The following is a 19,909-nucleotide window of genomic DNA, read 5'->3' as shown; positions in this document are numbered from 1 at the left end:
ATAATTGTGGGAACTGGGTATTCCAATGGCCTCCCAGTTTCTTGAGAACAGGTTTACCTGGGGCTGAGCTGTGGGGCTTCAGTCGAGGGAGAAAGTTGGGTGCCACACACTTCAAGAAACTAGGTAGTTGAAAGAATTCTTGAGTGGGCAAAAGGCAGCTAGAGGTCTAAGGCAGTCTCCTGGAAGTGGTGAGGAGACAGTGGAGTTCCCAAAGCGATCTCTGGCCCCATTCCTTATTGATTTCAGCTGCTGTCCCCAGATAGGTGTAAGGAAAGATGGTGGTAGTGGTGGGGGGAAGGGCTGGAAGCAGGAGGTCTCTGTTCACCTAGAAGCTGTGGAGAGACAGTGCCCTTTCTAAGGCAATCTCTGGCCTCAGTCCTCCTGTTGTGCAAGCCTAGGCTGAAGTTCACATAATTTTAGTTTCAGCTCTGTTTCCATATATATACATATTTTTAATAGCTAGAGGGCACTGATGCCCACCAGAGAAAGAAGGTATAGAAAGAGAGAAAGCTTCCTTCAATGGGTCAGGATCACACTGAAATTTCTTCTTTGCCATTTCTCCATCCTTTTGGGATTCTGAGTATATATGCACATCTACTTGCATGCTTTTCAAGCTGACAGGGCAAGGATTTGAACTGTAGTCATCTATGTGAGACCCAGCTCTCTTAACCACTAAGCTACATGGCCAGCCCTCTGTGTCCATTTTAAAATAATCTGATCTTCCTGATTCAAAAAGGATCTACTTCCAAGTGTATGTAGAAAATCTAGAAAATCTAGTAATAGAGTAATGTGGCCCTTATGCTGATGATATTGGCTGGTTACTTACCAGGAAGTTAGTTAGGAAGGAGTTGGTGTGAAAAGTTAAATGATGCTAAGCATATATGAAGTGATGGAAGAAAGTTCTGCATTTAGTGAAAGGCAGAGACTTAGGCATTGCTGAAAACACAACTCATGACTTACATCATAGACTTAATGTGATAAGCATTTGCTGCTATTTTCTGTACATGTGGTCCTATACTAGGCATTAGTGACACTGTGGTAAACACGGTTCCTCCTGATCGCAGGGGTTCACTACCTAGGCATGAGAGAAAGACACTTCCCCAATCAGAGGTTGGATTTCAGCCATAGTGAGAAAGGTCATGAGTGCTATGCTAACAATCCAGTTTTCTTACCAAAGAATGTTTGAAGTGATAATTTCTCTGCTGGGAGGGGGTAACAGGAGTAGAAACTGGCACTCACCATTGGCTAGTTGGCAAGTCAACCTTTCCGATCCTTATTTTTTTCGCCTGGGAAAGGAGATAATAATAACTTCCCTGCTCACCTCACACAGCTATTGTAAGAATCAAGTGAAACCAGGTTTGTGAAAGGAACACTATTTAGGTGTCAAGAACTATTATTAGGACTAGTTAATGACTGAATGTCTGGCAGAACAGGGGAAGACTTGGGTGTTGAATAGTAATGCTCTGAGAATACAGTAAAATCTTCTATCCAGAGTGGAGCATAAATAGATGTGAACACGGTCTTGGTTAAAAAAAAAAAAAGTAAATTTAAACAATAAAAAGAAAAGTGTTTTTTTTTGTTTTGTTTGTTTGTTTGTTTGTTTTTCTTTCAAGTAAAGCTTAAGGTCAGTAAAAAGAAAAAATGCACAGAAGGTGCCTTTAGGTTATATTTGAGAATGCACATCTGGATGCAAAGGTAAAGAGTGAGCAGACCAGAGGTGTGGGCTGCTGTAGAGACCAGTGAAGGGCTGCCAGTGTGACTTCTGAAGGGAGCTGGGGACACAGCCAGGGCATGGGGACATGGCACAAGGTCAAAAGCAGTAAAGGCCCCAAGGCTGTTGACCCAGATCTGTCCAGGCCTTCAGGGAACACTCCAAGGTCTCTCCTGAATTGACTCTTCCTGCAGGAAGTGCTTGGCCTGGAGGAACCTGACTCTTCCAGAAATAAAGACATGGCTCTTAGCAACAAGTTTATTCTTATCTGTTGTGGTTCTAGGAGGGAAGAGGCCTGTGTCCAGGAGACCTTAGTGTTTATCTGGCTTTTCTGTGGACTTTTGTACTTCACATGCCAACACAGTGCATATTATAAGCCAAGATTATACTTAATAAAATGGGGTAAGTTAATGTAAAGCAGTATAAATTACAGTTGGCTTATTTCCAGACCATGAAGATCTATCAATTTATTCCAAATTCAGAAGGCACCCCAATTGTGAAACCATAAACAGGAGGCTTTCAGTGTGGAAAAGGATCTCACTTTGTTTGTCTTACTCTAATTTATAATAACTTGAAATGTCACAGAGAGGGGACTGATGTCAGTAAGATGGCAGAATAGGACTTTCCAGCATTCATCCTCCTGAGGAAGCATCAATTTGATCAACTATCCACATGCAGAATATCTTCACAGTAGCTAAGAAAATCAGGTGAGATATTACCTAGGTGTAGCACAGAAATAAGAAAAGATGCAAAGCAGAGGGAAAGAAGGACACTTTTACATGATTTGTATTGCCATTCTCCAAACCTCAGTGCCGAGAGGAAGGAGACAGGAATCAGCACTGGACTTTATCTTAGACCTCAATGACAGGCCTGCCATGGTAAAATCCAGCCCTGGGCAATACCCATAGCCCCAGACTCTTACTGGTACTGGTAGATTATATATCTAGGCCCACCCTGGTGCCAGGTGGATTCCCCAGCCTCAGGCTTCAGGCCTGCCCAGCAGACTCTGTATTTCAGCCACCCAGTGGCCAGGCCAGCTTCATAGACTCAGTCTCCAGGCTTTCCAAGGGCCAGGCCAGCTTCCATAGACTGTCTCCAGTGCCAGGTCAACCCCCATAATCTCAGGCTCCAGGCTGCCTCAGAGTAAAGCCAAACACCTCCAACACTGGGATGACCCCCATGGCCATTGACAACAAACACACTCTAGCACAAGACTCTCTCTACAGCCCTGATCATCAGGTCAGCATGTAGGTATAAGCTCCAGGCTGGTCTCTGTGGATATGGGCTTCAAGCCTACCTAGCAACAGGCCAGCCCCTATAGTACCAGGCTCTAAGCCCTCCCTTGATTTTAGAGCATCCCATAGACAGGTTGGCTCCACGTAGCCCCAGGCTTTAGACCTGTCCCAGAACCAAGTCAGCATCTCTGGCTTCAGGCACCAGGCAGACATACACTGATTCAGGCTCTAGGCCTGCCCCTTGCCACATCAATTCCTGTGACCCCAGGAATTGATGTGGCAAGGGATTGTTATAGCATAGGCTCGGTGGCCCTATGCTATAACAGATCCCAGTTCTAGATTTTGGCCCCTTTGCATAAAATCTAACACCCTTACAGACCCAGGACACCCCGTACACATTTAGCTAACTCTACAGACTCAGGCTCAAGGTCTACCACAGCACTATTTAAGACCCATGTGGAACCAGGCTGAAGGCCGACCCCTATAAAAACATCCAGGCTTACCCTTGCAGAAACAGGCTCTAGGCCCACTCCCTCAGATCCAATCAGCAGGTTCATCGCCAGTGAATTCTGGTTCTAGGTTTGGTTCTATGGACCCAGGCACCAACCCAGCCTGTCTGAGCCCTTCAGCAGCAATCACACTTGTAAACCATACCAGATAACTTACCCAGAATCTCTGGATGGTCAGACTGGTAAATGGTTTACTCACAAAGGATAATCTTCAAAGACTGGAATAAATCTCCACTTCTTCAAATGCTCAGACACGGATGTAAGAGAAAGAAATAAAATGCACATAAACTGGAAAGGTAGAAGTTAACTTGTCTGGGAATCAGCAGATGGTATAATGGTTATGTAGCTGGACTCCCACATAGTTGACTGTGGTTTGAATCCCAGACCTGGTGTCTTAAAACTCATGCTTGGTGTGTGTGCATTCATGCCCAAGATCACAAGAGGAGAAAGAATTGTGGTATGGCTATTTCCTCTGGGGAGTGATTTTTCACTTTCTGTCTCTCTGGCCAGCATACGTGCCCTCTAGGAAAAATCTCTTAAAAAAAAAAAAAAAAGAAAGAAAGAAAAAAGAAGTCAAATTATCTGTTTACAGATGACACAATCATATATATGGGAAACTCAAAAGAATTCATCAAAAACAAAACATAAATAAACAAAAAATCTGTCAGGACTCATACTTGAATTTAACAAAGTTGCATAATAAAAAATAAACAACAAAAATCAGTGCATTTCTGTACACTAAGAACAAAGTATTTGAAAAACAAAACAGAACAATTCCAATCATAGTAGCCACCCCAAAAATCTCAATGAACAGAAATGTTAGGAATAAATTTAATGAAGGAGGTGAAAGATCTGTATGCTAAAATCTATAAAATCAATAAAATCGACTTAAAAATACATGGAAAGATATCATGTGTTCATGGATTGGCATAATTAATACTGTTGAAGTGTCTAGTCTACCAAAATGATCTGCAAACTCAGAGCAACCCCTATCAACGTTAAAGTGACATTTTTCACAGAAAAAGAAAAACAATCCTCAAATTTTTATGGAATCAAAAAAAGACTCTGAATAGACACATCTTGAGCAAACAAGAAACAAATACACAAGTAAAAACAAAAATAAAACCAACAGCAAAACTGTAAGTATCCATAATACCTGACTTCAAAATAGCCTATAAAGCTATTTAAAAGTAATCAAAATAGCTAGGTATTGGCAGAAAAACAGACACATAAGCCAATGGAAAGGAACAGAGCTCAGAAAAAAACTCAACATTAAGTCGACTGATTTTTTTTTTTTTGACATAGGGCACGTTCGTTTACTCGAGAGACACAGAGAGAGAGAGACACAGAGAGAAGGAAGTAGAAAAATCACCCTCCAGGGAGGATGGCTATGTCATAATCCCTTCTCTCCCATTCTCCTCTTGGGATTTTGGGTAAGCATGCACTTGCACCCAGAGTGTTTTTCCGGCTGCTTGGTACGGGACTTGAACTGCAGAGCCGGCCATGTAAGATCTACCACCTTACCCATTGTGCCACCTGCTGGCCCCTAGTCAATTAAGTTTTGACAAAGTTTCCAAGTACAAACAGTGAAAGAAAGACAAATCTCTTCAATAAATTGTGTTGGGAAAGCTGGTTATCCATGTGCAGAAGGATGAAATTAGATTTTTATCTTTTTTTGCAGAGGTTTTTGTCTTAGGGTGTGTGTGCTCACTGGAGAGAGAGACAGAGAGACAGAGACAGTGATAAGGAAAGTGAGAAATCACCCTCTGAGAGTAGGGATGGCTACACCGCAATCCATTTTCCTCGTTCTCCTCCTGGGACCTTTGAACATGCATGCACATACAGCCAACATGAGTTTTAAGTCACCAGATCCAAGACTCCAACCACGGTTGGCCATGTGGAAGTCCAACGACTTAATCCTTATGCCATCTGCTGGCCCCAGAAATTACACTTTTATCTTACACCATATGAAAAGACCATCTCAAAATGGATAAAATGCTGAAATACAGGACCAGAAACTGTAAACCTGCTTGAATAAAACATAGGGGAGGGGCCAGAAGATGGTGTAGTGGTTACATCGCTGGACTCCCACAAGGCTGACCGTGGTTCTAGTCCCAGACCTGGTGGTTTGAAAATCACATGGGGTGTGTGTGTGTGTTTGTGTGTGTGCCCAGGATCCTGGGAAGAGAGCAGAGGAGAAGGGATCATGATGTGGCCTTCCACCAGGGGGGCGATTTCTCACTTTCCCTTTCACTGTCTCTGTTTCTCTTCCCAGCAAGTGCACACACCCTAAGACAAAAGCCTCTTAAACACAAACAAGCAACAAACATAGGGAAAACCCCCATGATATTGTTCTGGGCAGAGATATTTTTGAATATAACCATAAAAGACAGGCAACAAAAGCAAAAACGGACAAATGTATGACATCAACCTAAAAACTTCTGCACGACAATAGAAATAATCAACAGAGTGCAGAGACAAACTATGATGATAGAAAATATTTGCAAACTCTACATTTGATAAGGCGCTTAATATCCAAATCATAAAAGAGACTCAAACAACACAACAACAAGGAAAGAACACAGTCTAAAATGGACAAAAGGGCCATCTTTGTGGCACAGCAGTAATAATGCTGCTCAAGAGAAGCCTGATGCCACATGATCACGGTGGTTCTAATCCTCTACTGAATCAGCCTGAAACATTCTGGGCATGTATGCAAGTGTCTAGGATCTGATGAGTTGGAGGACTAGCGGAAGGGGATTATGAACAAACCCTGTGAAGGGTACGCTTCACTTTCTCTCTCTTGTTCACGTGAGCACTATCATAAATAAAGGGGGAAAAAAAGGAGACCTGAATAGATGTGTCTTTTTCCTTTTTCCTTTTCTTTTCTTTTCTTTTCTTTTCTTTTCTTTTCTTTTCTTTCCTTTCCTTTCCTTTCCTTTCCTTTCCTTTCCTTTCCTTTTCTTTCCTTTTCTTTCCTTTCTTTCCTTTTCTTTCCTTTCTTTCCTTTCTTTCCTTCTTTCTCTTTCTTTCTTTCTTTCTTTCTTTCTTTCTTTCTTTCTTTCTTTCTTTCTTTCTTTCTTTCCTTCCTTCCTTCCTTCCTTCCTTCCTTCCTTCCTTCCTTCCTTCCTTCCTTCCTTTCTTTTTTTCTTTCTTTCTTTCTTTGCTATAGGGCATGTATACTTGCCTGAGACAGACATACAGAGAGAGGGAAAGTGAGAAATCACTCCCTAAGGGAGATGGTGATGCTGCAATCCTTTTTCCTCCATTCTTCTCCTGGGATTGTGAACATACATAGACATGTGCCTGGTGTGATTTTCAAGCTGCTGGGTCCAGGACTTGAACCATGGTTGGCACGTAGGAGTTCAATATCTTAACCAGCACACCCCCCTGCTGACCCCTGAATAGATGTTTCATAAGACATACAAATAGCCAAAGGGTATAAAAAAAATGTTCAATCCCACTACTCATGAGAGAAATGTAAATTAAAATCACCTCACACAGTTTAGAATGACTAGTAACAAAATGATGAAAAATAACAAATGCTGGCAAGGATGTGAAGAAAAGAGAATACTCACACACCATTGGTGGGAATGTAAATTAGTATAGCCATGATGTGAAACAGTATGGAGTTTTCTCAAAAAATTAAAAAATAGAACTACCGTATGGGTCCAGCAGACGCACTGCTGGGTATATATCCAAAGGAAATAAAAGTAGTGTGTTGAGCTGTCTGCCTTCCCATGTTCACTACAGCAGTATTTACAATAGCCAAGATCATGAAATCAATCTAAGTGAATGGGTAATGAAAATGTGTTGTGTGCATACAGTAGAAAACTACTTGGCTCTACAAAAGGAGGAAGTCCTGTCATTTGCAACCACATGGATGATGCTGGAGGACATTATATTAAGTGACATAAGCCAGGCACAGGAAGACTAAGCATAATCTCACTTGTATGTGGAATCTAAAATTGTTGAACTCAGGCTGGCCTTGTGGCAAAGTAGTTAAGGGAGTCAGATCCCACATGGCCCACCATATGGTTTGGATCCTGGTCCCAGTGGTTTAGAAAACGAACTAGGAGACTGTACATGCATGCTCCAAACCTCAAGAGGTGGGAGAAATGGAGAAGGGATTGTGGTACTACCATGCCCCATTGAGGAGTACTTTATTCTCTCTCTCTGAAAAATTGCATGTCCCTTCTGCAATTAAAAGAACTGTTAACTCATGGAAGTAGAGAGTAGAATTATGGTTACCAGGGGCTAAGTGTATGTGGGGTTGGAGAGATATTGTTTAAATAACATAACATTTCAATTAGAAAGGAGGAGTAAGCTTAAGAGATCTCTAGTGTGACATGGTGGTGACTGTATTTAATAATAATGTATTGTATTTTGAAAATCTCTGAGAGTCTAAGTATTCTCACCATAAATACTGGTAAATATGTGAGTTAATACATATGTTAATTAGCTCTATTGAGCCATTACATGATGTCATGATGTATACATTTTTCAAAACTTCATATTGCACACAGTAAATATATATATATATATATTTTTTTCTTTTCTTTTCTTTCTTTCTTTCTTTTTTTTTTAGAGAGAAATTTTTGCTCTGTGTGCTCACCAGAGAGACCCAGAGAGGTAGAAAGCAAGAAATCACCTCCCAGGGGTTGATGGTCATGCTGCAATCTCTTCTCCTTCATTCTCCTGTTGGGATCTTGGGCACGTATGCACACATGCAAGTTTCAAGCTGCCGAGTCTGGGGTTTGAACCACAGTTGGCCATGTGGGAGTCAAGTGATGTAACCATTACGCCATCTGATGGTCCCAATATATGTAAGTCTTGTCAGTTAAAAAAAGAAGTCATGGGACCAGCAGCTGGCATAATGGTTACGTCTCTGGACTCCCATGTAGTTGAGTGCGGTTCGCGTCTCAGACCTGGAGGCTTAAAACTTACACTGGCATGTGTGTGTGTGTATATATATATGAGTGCCCAAGAGCTCGAGAGGAGAATGGAGGAGAAGGGATTGTGGCATGGCCGTTCCCCATGGGGGATGGTTTTTTGCTTTGTCTATCTCTGGTGTGTGCACGCACCCTATAGCAAAAATCTCTCGAAAAAAAAAAGTCACAGAAGAAGAAAATGGTCACAAATATTTTGCTGAATAGGAAGTAATCATACTAAATTGGGGGCCAGGTATAAAATACAGCACTCTGTGAGGCTGATCCACATGGGAAAGTTTTGGGTTTGTGTTTAGAGACCTCAGTGAGTATGCCAGGCACACGCATGCCCATGGTCCAAGACTAGCTAAGTCTGGGGATAGACTGTGGCTATGGGAGTGCTATCTCTCCATTTTTTCCTCTCTGTCTCTCTTGCTCATGGAAGAGTGGCTAGGTAAGCTTACAAAAAAAAAAGTAGGCATGTGAAGTGAAAGTTCTTCCAAATTTTAGTATTGGAGGTTATAAAAATAAAAATTCTGAATGACAACATAAACCCTCCTTGAAAATTTGTTTCACTTTTATCTTTTAATGCTCTGTGGGGATAGGGAAGAATTTCCACTCCAGGTAAAAGAGAGAGTTGAAGATTGGCTGAGTGGGGAGAAGCAAACCACTATGTATTGCATTGAGCTCTACAATGGATGACACATTTAACCCATGTTTCACTCTCACAGGAATTGATTCTTACAAAACTGGTATAGTCACCACTATTTTATAAATGAGGATATTGAGGACAAAAGAGTGATTTTTGCAAAAGGTCACATAGGAAAGGTGGAGCTAATATTCCAGTCAGTCTACCTACCTCCAAAGCCTCAGCTCTTTCCTCAGTCCTCCTTCCATCCTGAAGGTTTCCTGCGCTTTGTCTAAAGACTGTTTGGGGGAAAGTGAGGACTGTCTAAGTTGGGTGGATCAATGAGTAGAGGAAAAGTCTCTCAATCACATAGGTGTGAAGATCAGGAAGAACTGACTCAGTACAAAACATGCCCCAGGTTCATTTCTGTCCCTATCCTTACCTCCTTCCTTCTTTTTTCTTTTAGAGTGTATTTCTCACTGTTGGCTCTATTGACATTTTAGGCTGGACAATTCTCAGTTGAAGGGGGCTAGCTGATACTTTGTAGGGGGTTTGGATCTGTCAGCTAGATGTCAGCAGCATCCTCCCCAGTTCTATCAATAAAACTTCCCTAGACATTGCCAAATGGCCTCTGAAGTGGGAAGTCCCCACCGGTCAGCTGCCCTGTTTTATAGTGACCCACCATCCTAGTTTGATTTGGACTGAAGGATTGCCAGGATCTCTGAGGAAATTTTCAGGGATTCAGTGCTAAAACCAAGATAGTCCAGGGCAAACTGGGATAGGTTGGTTACCCTGTAAGTGAGGTTTCTCTGTCTGGTTAAATGAAGGCTGTGGTGGGGGTGAGGATGGTGTTGACTGCAAAGTCATCCTGGCCGTCTTCAACCTCTCTAAGCTGTTACTGTACCAAGTACATCTGCTTCATATTTCTTTTTTTTCCCACAACATAGCCTGCTAGGCTAGGGGAGGTGTCCTGCTTCAGAAAGCCTGGCTGAGTGATTATGAGTCATTACAGGATGAAGAAAACCAGAGTGAATGCTGGTGTGTGTGTGTGTGTGTGTGTGTGTGTGTGTGTGTTGAACTAAAGCACTGGGAGGGACATTGGGAGGTGCTGGATTGTAGAAAGCCTGCTAATGCTGCTCGGGTGGATAGTGTTTACACTGGGAGTTAATAAATACTGGATCAGGACAGTTTTCAGTTCTGTGTTATTTGGCCTATGCCAATGTAGTATGGGCATTTTAATTTATTTAGTGTTTTGAAAAAAAATTTTTTGAGGTAGAGGTTTATGGATGGCTTAGGGTGCATGTGCTTGGTGAGGAGGTGATGGGGGGAGAGAGAGTGAGAGGGAAAGTGTGAAATCACCCCCCAGGGGGGATGGCCACACCATAATCCCTTCTTCTCCATTCTTCTCCATTCCCCTCCTGGGATCTTGGGCAAATGGGCCCAGTGAAGAGTTTCAGGCCACTGGGTCAAGGACCCGAACTGCAGTTAACCACATGGAAGTCCAGTGACATAACCGCTACACCATCTACTGGTCCCATGTTTTGAAATATTTTTATAAATTACTCTGACAATTTGTCAAGGGTATTTTCATGAGAGAAACCAGTAAGAGAAAAATCTGAAAAAAGATTTGCTATCAGGATTATTTTTTGGGGGTGTTGAGCAGAACACTTTTGCAACAGTGATAAGTATTTTAGTTCTTTGCAAATTTACAAGTCTCATGTGAATTATCATTTGCCCCTTACTCTTTTGATTTTGGTGTCATTATTATGTTCCTCTGTAGGACAAAAGCAACCAAGTTCTGAAGACAATAAGTAATGTGTCAAATGCCAGGACTGATTGGCTCTGATCACTGAGCTCCATGGTTTATAATGTCTATACTCTACCAGATTGGAAGAAAATGAGTCTTGCACGTAAGCACTAAATCTGTGTTGCAGTAAACCTGAATGGTAGAATGACAAGTGTAGACATGGAGGGTATGAATCAGCTCCATTGCAGTGTCTCTGACAATGGCCCTTCCCCCTCTTCTCTCTTGTAGCAGATGTGAGGATGAAGCAGTCCGTAGGGCAGTGCTCAAGACCCATAGTCATCTGGGGCCAAGGCACTGGCTTTATTGATGTCTGCATGCACCTTCCTCTGTGCTCTTTGACACAGGTGTGGAGGATGTGATTCGCTGTGTGTGATTGTGTTTTCCTGGATTATGTAAACCAGTAGTTTTTGCCAAGAACTCTCTGTGCCCTGAAGCTCTAAGCTGGTTCCCTCCCATTGGCTGACTTCTGTTCATTTTATTGGGAGGCGTGTCTTTCAAGTTGCAGAGCAATGATAATTGCCAGTGTCTCTTAGGAGTAGGTACTTGGAGTTCAGGGACCCCAACTGGTGACAATGACAGCAGATGAGTTGGTTTTCTTTGTGAATGGCAGAAAGGTAAGCAGGAGCTGCTAGGTTTGGTGTCCCTGCTTGCTGGGTGGGAATGTCCACCCTCTAAAAGGCATGCTCTGTTTCTCTCTCTTTCCTTTTCCCTCTTACTTGCTTTCCTGTTTCTTTCTCCCTTCAAAGGTGTTGCCGCATTCGTTAACACTGGGAAATGAAAACCTTCTCAGGGATAGAGCAGAGGCAAGATGCCCAAGGGACAGAGCAGGAAGGGGGAGAAATAAGGTATCTGTGAGCATGCTACCAGCTCTGCAGTGGTAGAAACACTGGCACTGAGCAAAAAGGGGAGCAGAGTTCTAGGTGAGAGAAGATGATACCTACGCCTCTGTGTCTGTGTTTGATTAAATAAATACTAAAGTGTTCATTGCTCTTTTACTGAGAAAAGGAAGAGGAATGGTTTTATTGCTAATGTCAGGATATAAAATGTATGTAGCCTTTGATTCTAATATATGTATAAGCGTAATACTAGTCCTGATTTACTGTGTGTGGGGACATACATTGATACCTTGTGGCAAGACACATTTTTTTTTTTTCCAGAAAGGGCATGTTTCCTTCCCGCTTCCTCATCTTAGTTTGTTTTTCTGTTGCTATAATAGAATTTCACAGACTGGGTTGTTTATTGAGAATAGAGCTTGGGACTAGCAGATGGCATAATGGTTACATTGCTGGACTCCCATGTAGTCAGCTGCAATTGGAGTCCTAGACCTGGTGGCTTAAAACTCACACTGGGTATATGTGCGTGTGTGCCCAAAATCCTGAGAGGAGAATGGAGAAGAGATTGTGGCATGGCCATCCTTCCTGGCAAATAATTTCTTGCTTTTTGTTTCTGTCTCTCTGGTGAGTGTGTGCGCCCTATAGCAAAAATTTCTCCCCATCCCCGCCCCCCATCCTAAAAAAGAAAAGAATTTAAGGCTAGCTCTGTGTCACAGTGGTAATACTCTGCTCAAGAGAAGCTTGATCCCACATGGTGACTGTGGTTCAAATCCCTGGCCTGGTCAGCCTGAAACATTCTAGGCATGTGCATGTGTGTGCTCAAGATCCAACAGACTGGAGGACTTGAGGAAGAGGATTGTGGTGTGACCAAATCCTGGGGAGTGTGCTTGTCTCTCTCTCACACTCTTATGTGCATGATCATGAATTAAGAAAAGAATACAAGTTTATTTGACTCATAGTGCTGCAGGCTGGGAGGCTGGGGCTGCATCTGGTGAGAGCATTGATCTTGCATCATAAGATAGCAGAAGGTACCTCATGGCAAGAGAAAGAGAGGGCAGACAAGAGAAGGTGGCCAGCTCACCCAGTAGCTAATCTACTCTTGCAATAATGGTATCAATTTATTCATAAGGAAGGAACTCTCATGATTTAATCATCTCTGAAAGGTCCTACCTCTTAATACTGTTGCAATGCCAATTACATTTCAACATGAGTTTTGGAAAGGTATTCAAACCATAGCTCCCTCTTCCTCCTTTGTTCTATATGTAAGTATTAAAAATCTTAATCACTTGAATTAAATTCATTGTGCACAGGGACTTAGGGAAGGTGGCATGAGTAACAGTTCCTGGGCACTGCAAAAATGAGAATCTTTGTAAATTTTAATGCTGATACAGGGAGAGAGAGAGCAAGCACATTATGTTATTTCCAGCTTCAACTTACTCTCCCTACACCATTGTTGAGATGCCCACACTTGCTTAAGCTCCCACTTGGGAATGAAAAGGATAGTAGAAGAGTAGCTACAGCGCACACTCACTGGCCACATGGCTCGTGTGAGTGATTAATGTGCCCAATGGACCCCCAAAGAAAGACAATTTCAGTTGTCTTGCTTATTTGCACTTTCACATAGAGTTGAGAAGCCGAGCATCTTTTGAGGTAGTTTTTAAGAACTACAATGCGTTTGGTAGGACTCCTAGGACTTAAGTTGCCAGGCATATTTGAGTGACTATTAGGGGAATTTTAAGAGCCATTTCAACATAAGGACTGTCAGACTCAATTTGAGCCATGCTATCAGGAGGTGCTAGAGAATGGGATCAGTCACATTCCGAGTTTATAGTTGTCTTTGTACATTTCTTTCATTTCACAGTTGGCAACTGGCACTAAGCCAAGAAACAACTGGCACTAAAACCAAGAAACAGGGCAGAACTTCCAAGTTGATGGTAGCAAGATTTTTGCATCCAACCCTTCAAACAATTTCTTTGCATTCAGCAATTGCACTGTAAAGATTTAAGAATCTGTTATTGAATTGACTTTCTAAAAGTGCTATTTACACAAAGACATCTTCTCTGGAACTTTTATAAGTAGTGTTATATTGAATAAGCAGATGGATTCAATGACTTCCAAAGCTGTGACTTACTCTAAACTTTGATTATTTATTAAGCCATTAATGTATGTGTCAAAGTATAAGATCTTTCCTTTCTTTAGGGATGGTTCACTGTTATGTAGTAGGTTTACACTGAAGTATTTCTAGATAAATCTGGCTTGGTGAAAGTTGCTTTCCCTTGAATCTTATTTTTCAAAATTATTTCTTTAGGAAAGTAATTTTAAATTTTGGGATGGTATTATCACGGCAAATTTATTATTTCTGGAAGTGTCTACTATTGCCAGTTTCTGTGATAAGTATCCATGTTCATAATTTGTAAAATTGTGGCCTCTTGAGAAACTGCTGGGAGGATGGAGAGGCAATGTAAAGAGGCTTAGTGGTTAAGGGCTGGATCCTGCATGGTCAACTGTGGTTTGAGCTCTGGACCTGGCAACTTGAAAATCATGCTAGGTGTGTGTGCTTTTGTGCCCAAAATCCTGAGAGGAGAATGGAGGAGAAAGGATTGTGGCAAGGCTATCCTCCCTGGGGGTGATTTCTCATTTTCCTTCTATCTCTCTCTGATGAGCACACTTACCCTATGGCAGAAACCTTAGAAAAAAAAAAAAAGAGTAATAATGTGAAAACAGTGCTATAAAAATAAGACTAAGCAAGGGAATTCCCAGGCATAGAAGGGCATCTGTGATTAAGTTTGTTCCCATTTCTATCCTCAAAATGTTCTAGATCTTTTGTTACAGGATATTGTGCAAAGAAGTTACCAAAGGAGCTGTCAGAATCTGGTGACTCATTCTTCAATGTGAGCTTCCCACTCTTCTTGTTTTGTGTCACTGCCCAGGATTCTCTCTCCACTAGCTGGGTGCCTGTCAAGGGCAGTAGATGCAAAAACCAAATAATTCTAGGACCTTCTGTGGTGATGAAGGAAATGAGATGTTTGAAGATTTTATAACGATCATCCTTTTTTTATGTGTTTATGACTTCTTATCCTGGAAGAAGGAAGTGGCTCCTTGCATGAACTTTATAACCAAGATAACAAACAAAAAAATTAGTATTATTTTTTAATAGCAAAGCAGAGTTAATTGAAGGAGAGGGAAGGAGAAACAGAGCTCCCAAACAGAGAGCTGGTCCCAAGTGAGTTGCTGAGAAGGGACTGAGATGAAGGATTTTTTTATCTAGGTTAGAGGAGCTTTGTCCAGGCTTGTTTTCAGGAGGGGATCCTTTGTGTGTTTCCCGTGTGGTGGGAGGGCACATGCTGGCTGGGTCTGGTTATTCTCCTAATTTTGGAGCGAGTCAGGAGATTCTTTATCTAAAATATTTAGGCCATAAAATCACTATCTTGTCTTCTTCCTGGAATGTGGTGGGCCTGGAAAAAACCCTTAATTCTTTGGGTCTAAGTCACACTGCCTAGGTCAATCACTGAGCCACCGTTACAAGCTCTTTCTCCTGAGCAAGCAGTGGAGCTACTGTGTCTCCATCTTAAAACTTAGTCATTTTGTGATTTTACTTTGGCCCTATAACCCCCAAAAGTTCATTTTATTTTCTACTTCCCTTTAAACTTTGTTGAAAGGTCAAATTCTATCCATTTCATGACCTTTCTGATTACTTTTAGTAGACACTGTATGTTTCCACTTAATATATATCAACTGTCTGTACTCTATGACTGAAACTGAATGACTAGAGGATACAGAAACATAGAAAATGTTTATAGATACCAGATATGGTGTAGGAAGAAGGTGAAAGAAGGAGGAGAGTCTGAGGAAAGACATTAAGGAGAAAAAGAGAGAGGCAAAACATTTATGAGACAAAGAAATAGGTTATTATTCGTTGATGATAACATGTATAGTATCCCCAACTGGACTAGTAAGAAATGTATTCATGTTGGGGACCAGCAGTTAGTGTAATGGCTATGTCGCTGGACTCCCATGTAGTCGACCGCAGTTTGAATCCCAGACCCGGTGGCTTAAACTCACGCCTGGCGCGTGTGCGCGCGTGCCCAAGATCCTAAGAGGAGAAGGGATTGCAGCATGGCCAATTCTCCTGGAGGGTGATTTCTCGCTTTCTGTCTCGTCTCTCTGTCTCTCTCTGTCTGTCTGGCGAGCGCACGCACCCTATAGCAAAATCCTCTCCAAAAAAAGAAATGTATTCATGTTGGAATATTCTCTTTACAAGCTAAGTGACAAATGTGAGTGAATGTATGAAATAAATTAAAGTAAAATAAGATAAAAAAGAAACATACTGAAAAAAGGACAAGAAATGGGACACAGTTGATACAGAAAAATGTAATTGATGATTGATCAGTGGACAAATAACATCCTTTGTCATCAGGATGGGAGAATGATGGACTGGTTGAGTGTACAGCCTTTAGAGTCAGATACACCTGGGTGGGTTTCCAGCTCTCTCACTAACCTGTCGTGTTGTATAATTTTAGGTAAGTTTTCTAACTTCTTTAGCTTCAGGTAATAAGATGAGAATAATAACACTGCCTGTCTTGTAGACAGTATTGTTGTGAGGGATAAGAGAAAGAAAAGCATCATCCTCAGTGCTGGATACATGGTAAAGATTTAAGAAAGGGTAACTACAATTTTAGGTAAAATCTGAATATACTGCAGGCCTAACCATCATTAAGTCATATTGTCTCTCTTGCCAAAACCAGGGATCTGTTGTCCCTGATTCTACTCTTTCACCACTGATACAGAGTGTTTGAGGATCTTTACACACTTTTCCTTCTACCTGTTACACTCTTCACCCAGATCATTTTTGGGGGACTTATTTTGGGTCACTACATGAATGTCGCCAGCTCAGAGAGGATTGCACCAGCCAAAATACCATCTTTGCCTCTGGGTTCCAGAGCCTAGAACAATGCTAAATAAATATTTACCCTTTAAAATGTGTTGCATTGCATAATGTCATGTAAGTTTAAAATATAACCCATCAAAACATCTATGGAATGTTGAGTAACTGCCATTGCTATATATTTTAATCTCATCATCATAGAGATGAAATGTTTTTGATCATTTTCTTGATAAGGGAATCAAGGAACAAAAAGTTTGCTTATTTTTCCCAGTGCATTTTAAGGAATGGGGATAATTTGAAGCACATAAGAGAAAATTCTTCTAATTTTAATTATTGTTCATTTTTTACTACACAATAGAAGAAAATAGAGCTAATATTTCCTTATCTCTCTAATACTTCCTAATACTGTCTTCTTCCATAAACAGCAAGTAAATCAAGAGCCCACAGTCCTAGGGCAATAGTATTGCATTAATCAGGATAGGTTAGGTTTATTCTGGGTAAAAATTACACATCTAATATCTCAGAAACTGAACAAAAATGTATTTGTTATTCACACTTCATGTCCTATATGTAATAGTGTTCAGGATGGGATCAGGCATGTGGCAGTGTCACTAACAGACCAAGGCTGAGGCTCTACCATACATAAGCCACATTATCTGAAACCTGCAGCTTTCTTTGCCACATCACATGAAAAGAGCACAAAGAATTGAGCATTGTCAATGAAATTACTCATTCCTAAAATGTTATGTATCCATTAGACAGAACTAGTCACATAGATCTCAGTAATGGGAACACACCTAGGAAATAGTAACATCAAGATTCTGTAGCTTTTCATTGTTGTATTTCTATGATTAAGTGGTATTTATGGCAGGTGACTTTTTATTAACATGTTCTTTTAAAATAAAATTATTAATGTATAAAAAGTTAAAAAAAAAGCAACTTGTGGTCCTTTGTTAGTTGCCAAACACAATCTCAACTCAAGGATGTTGTGAGGGCTTAATTTGTACTGTTGTTAGACAGCTTCTAGCTCTCTGGGCCTTGTGGATCTGTGGAACTGATTCTTTTCTTTCTCTTGTGATAACTTTCAAGGACTCTTTGGGGGCTACCATAAGGTGCTTTTGGTTATACATCCTCTGAAATGGGCAATATGCTTTTCTCAGGCCAGTTACTCTCTCTCAGCCTCCAGCTTTGGGAAGTCTACCCACACAGAATCTCTATGGAGGCCCCTTTACTCCCTCTAGGCAGTTTCATTAGGAATAACTTATACATCTCCAAGCCAGCTCCATCTCAGGGATGGCCTGCAATAGATCCACGGCCAATGCTTCCACATCCTTGCTCTACCAAACTCTGGGAGTGCACATCAATCTCCAAACTGCTACTTCTTCAGCTTACGGTTAAGTGGAAGTTTGAACTTATTAACATTAGCTCTTAATTTTGTGTTAAGCCTACCTCTGACTGGGACCAGCAGGTGGTGTAATGGTTACAACACTGGACTTCCATGTAGTTGACTGGGGCTGGAGTCCCAGACCTAGCAACTTAAAAAACTCATGCCAGATGCTAGTGCGTGCATGCCCAAGATCCTGAGAACAGAATGGAGGAGAAGGGATTGCGGTGTGGCCATACCTCCTGTGAGGTGATTTCTCACTTTCTGGCTCTTTGGCTAGTGCATGTGCCCTATAGCAAAAATGTCTCTTAAAAAAAATAAAAGCCTACCTCTGGTATATTTAGATATGCCAGACCACCATATCTCCTGCACTACATACATAGCACACTGGTAAACTTTTTATGCAGCACCATGATGAAGAGGGCAGACCCTGCTTCACACAGATACTGCTTTTCCACCAACAATAGGAAAATGTGGGACTTTCAAAAGAAACTTTTATTACAAATTCTCTCCCCTTAATTCTCCCATCAACCCAGACTCATTTAACCTTGACAAGCATAAGACCATATTGAAATACGTTTTGTACTGGGAACTGGTGTCTGACTTTGTAGACAACCTTTCCTACCTTGTTGAACAGACCGGCAAACTTTTAGTTTTAGATTTTTCCTCCATTTCAGACATGTCAATGTTGACTATGACAGCTCATCACATGTAACACTCCACCAAGAGCACAGACCAACTGGCTGCTCTCTGCAGTCACACACTAGGTCTGAGAGCGTATGCTCATGGAGGGAAAGCCAGATATTTGCATGTGAAGTTCTCAGCTGTCCCTGAGTTGACAGGTGTGATCCAGCAGTAGAAATAAAATGATATGTTAGATTCGAAGGAAGCTTCGCTTTGGTCAGCTTGGCAAGGCAAATGTGAACACCAGAGTTTGATGGTGAGTCCAGAACTGAGCACTAAGGTAGAATTTTAGAATTCAAAGATGTTCTTGTATGTAGTTTGGCTTGTAGTTAACATGTTAATATGTTCATTCTTTATTTTTTTTTGGGGGGGGGAGAGGTTTTTGCTATGGAGGGTGTGCGCTCGCCAGACAGACAGAGACAGAGAGACAGAAAGTGAGAAATCACCCCCCAGAGGGGATGGCCATGCTGCAATCCCTTCTCCTCCATTCTCCTCTCGGGATCTTGGGCATGCATGTACACGCTCGCGGCGTAAGTTTAAGCCACCGGGTCTGGGACTCGAACCGCAGTCGACTATGTGGGAGTCCAGCGACATAGCCATTACGCTAACTGCTGGTCCCAATATGTTCATTCTTGTGAAACTGCTAAGAAAATTACCTTAGTTTTCATGATCTATTTAGCCCTTTCCCCTTCACTCTACAAATCCTTGGGTGAGACACTGAAAAGAGAAATTAATTGCAGGAGTATGGCTAGATATACCTGTGGCATAATTTTCTTCTTTTCTTTCTTTCTTTTTTTTTTTTTCTTTATAGGTGGTGGAGAAAAATGCTGATCCAGAAACAACTTTGTTGGCCTACCTGAGAAGAAAGTGTATCCTTACTTTTGAATTGGAGTTGGGAAGAGAGGAGCTCATTTTCTGGATTTTACATAATTTCCAAGTGATTGGTGGGGGTGGCTGTCAAGTGTGGAGGGAAGAGTACTAGATTAGGGTCTGGACACTGCATTTTAGCTGCAGCAACCTGTGTCACTCAGCAATTGTACAACATTGGGCAGCCCTTTGAGCTCCCTAAGTCTGAAATTTTCAGCTACAGAATGCAAGGATTGTTCATGATGTTCTTTATGATCTCTTCAGCTAAGACTCAAGTAATACAATGGTTGAATCCTGGGCCTGTAGAAAGGCTTTCCTTAGCTCTGATGAGGTTCACGGTCATTCTCCTAGGGAGGAGTAGGACCTTCTTAGATGACCTTTGCTTAATATAAAAATGGACTTCCTGGGGAATGTTTCCAGCTCTGCCTATGTGGAGGG

The 19,909-nt window shown here is 41.6% G+C and overlaps 1 protein-coding gene across 2 annotated transcripts in view; it reads left to right on the top strand.

The window, feature by feature from the left end:
* The first annotated feature begins 11,331 nt into the window (after positions 1-11,331).
* The window catches only part of XDH (xanthine dehydrogenase), a 72,523-nt gene continuing 63,945 nt past the window's right edge, over positions 11,332-19,909 (top strand). Inside the window, exons 1-2 of one of the 2 annotated variants that reach the window (XM_006168531.3) lie at positions 11,332-11,432; positions 19,416-19,473. In XM_006168531.3, the coding sequence (XP_006168593.1) occupies positions 11,391-11,432; positions 19,416-19,473 (100 nt within the window). In that variant the 5' untranslated portion in view covers positions 11,332-11,390. Of the gene's footprint in view, positions 11,433-19,415; positions 19,474-19,909 lie in introns of those variants that run through there. The other variant, XM_014584189.2, reaches the window with a different exon arrangement.

The sequence above is a fragment of the Tupaia chinensis genome, unplaced genomic scaffold (genome assembly GCF_000334495.1).
Source record: "Tupaia chinensis unplaced genomic scaffold, TupChi_1.0 Scaffold145860_1, whole genome shotgun sequence".
NCBI classification, from domain to species: Eukaryota; Metazoa; Chordata; class Mammalia; order Scandentia; family Tupaiidae; genus Tupaia; species Tupaia belangeri.
This window is presented reverse-complemented; position numbering and strand designations above follow the sequence as displayed.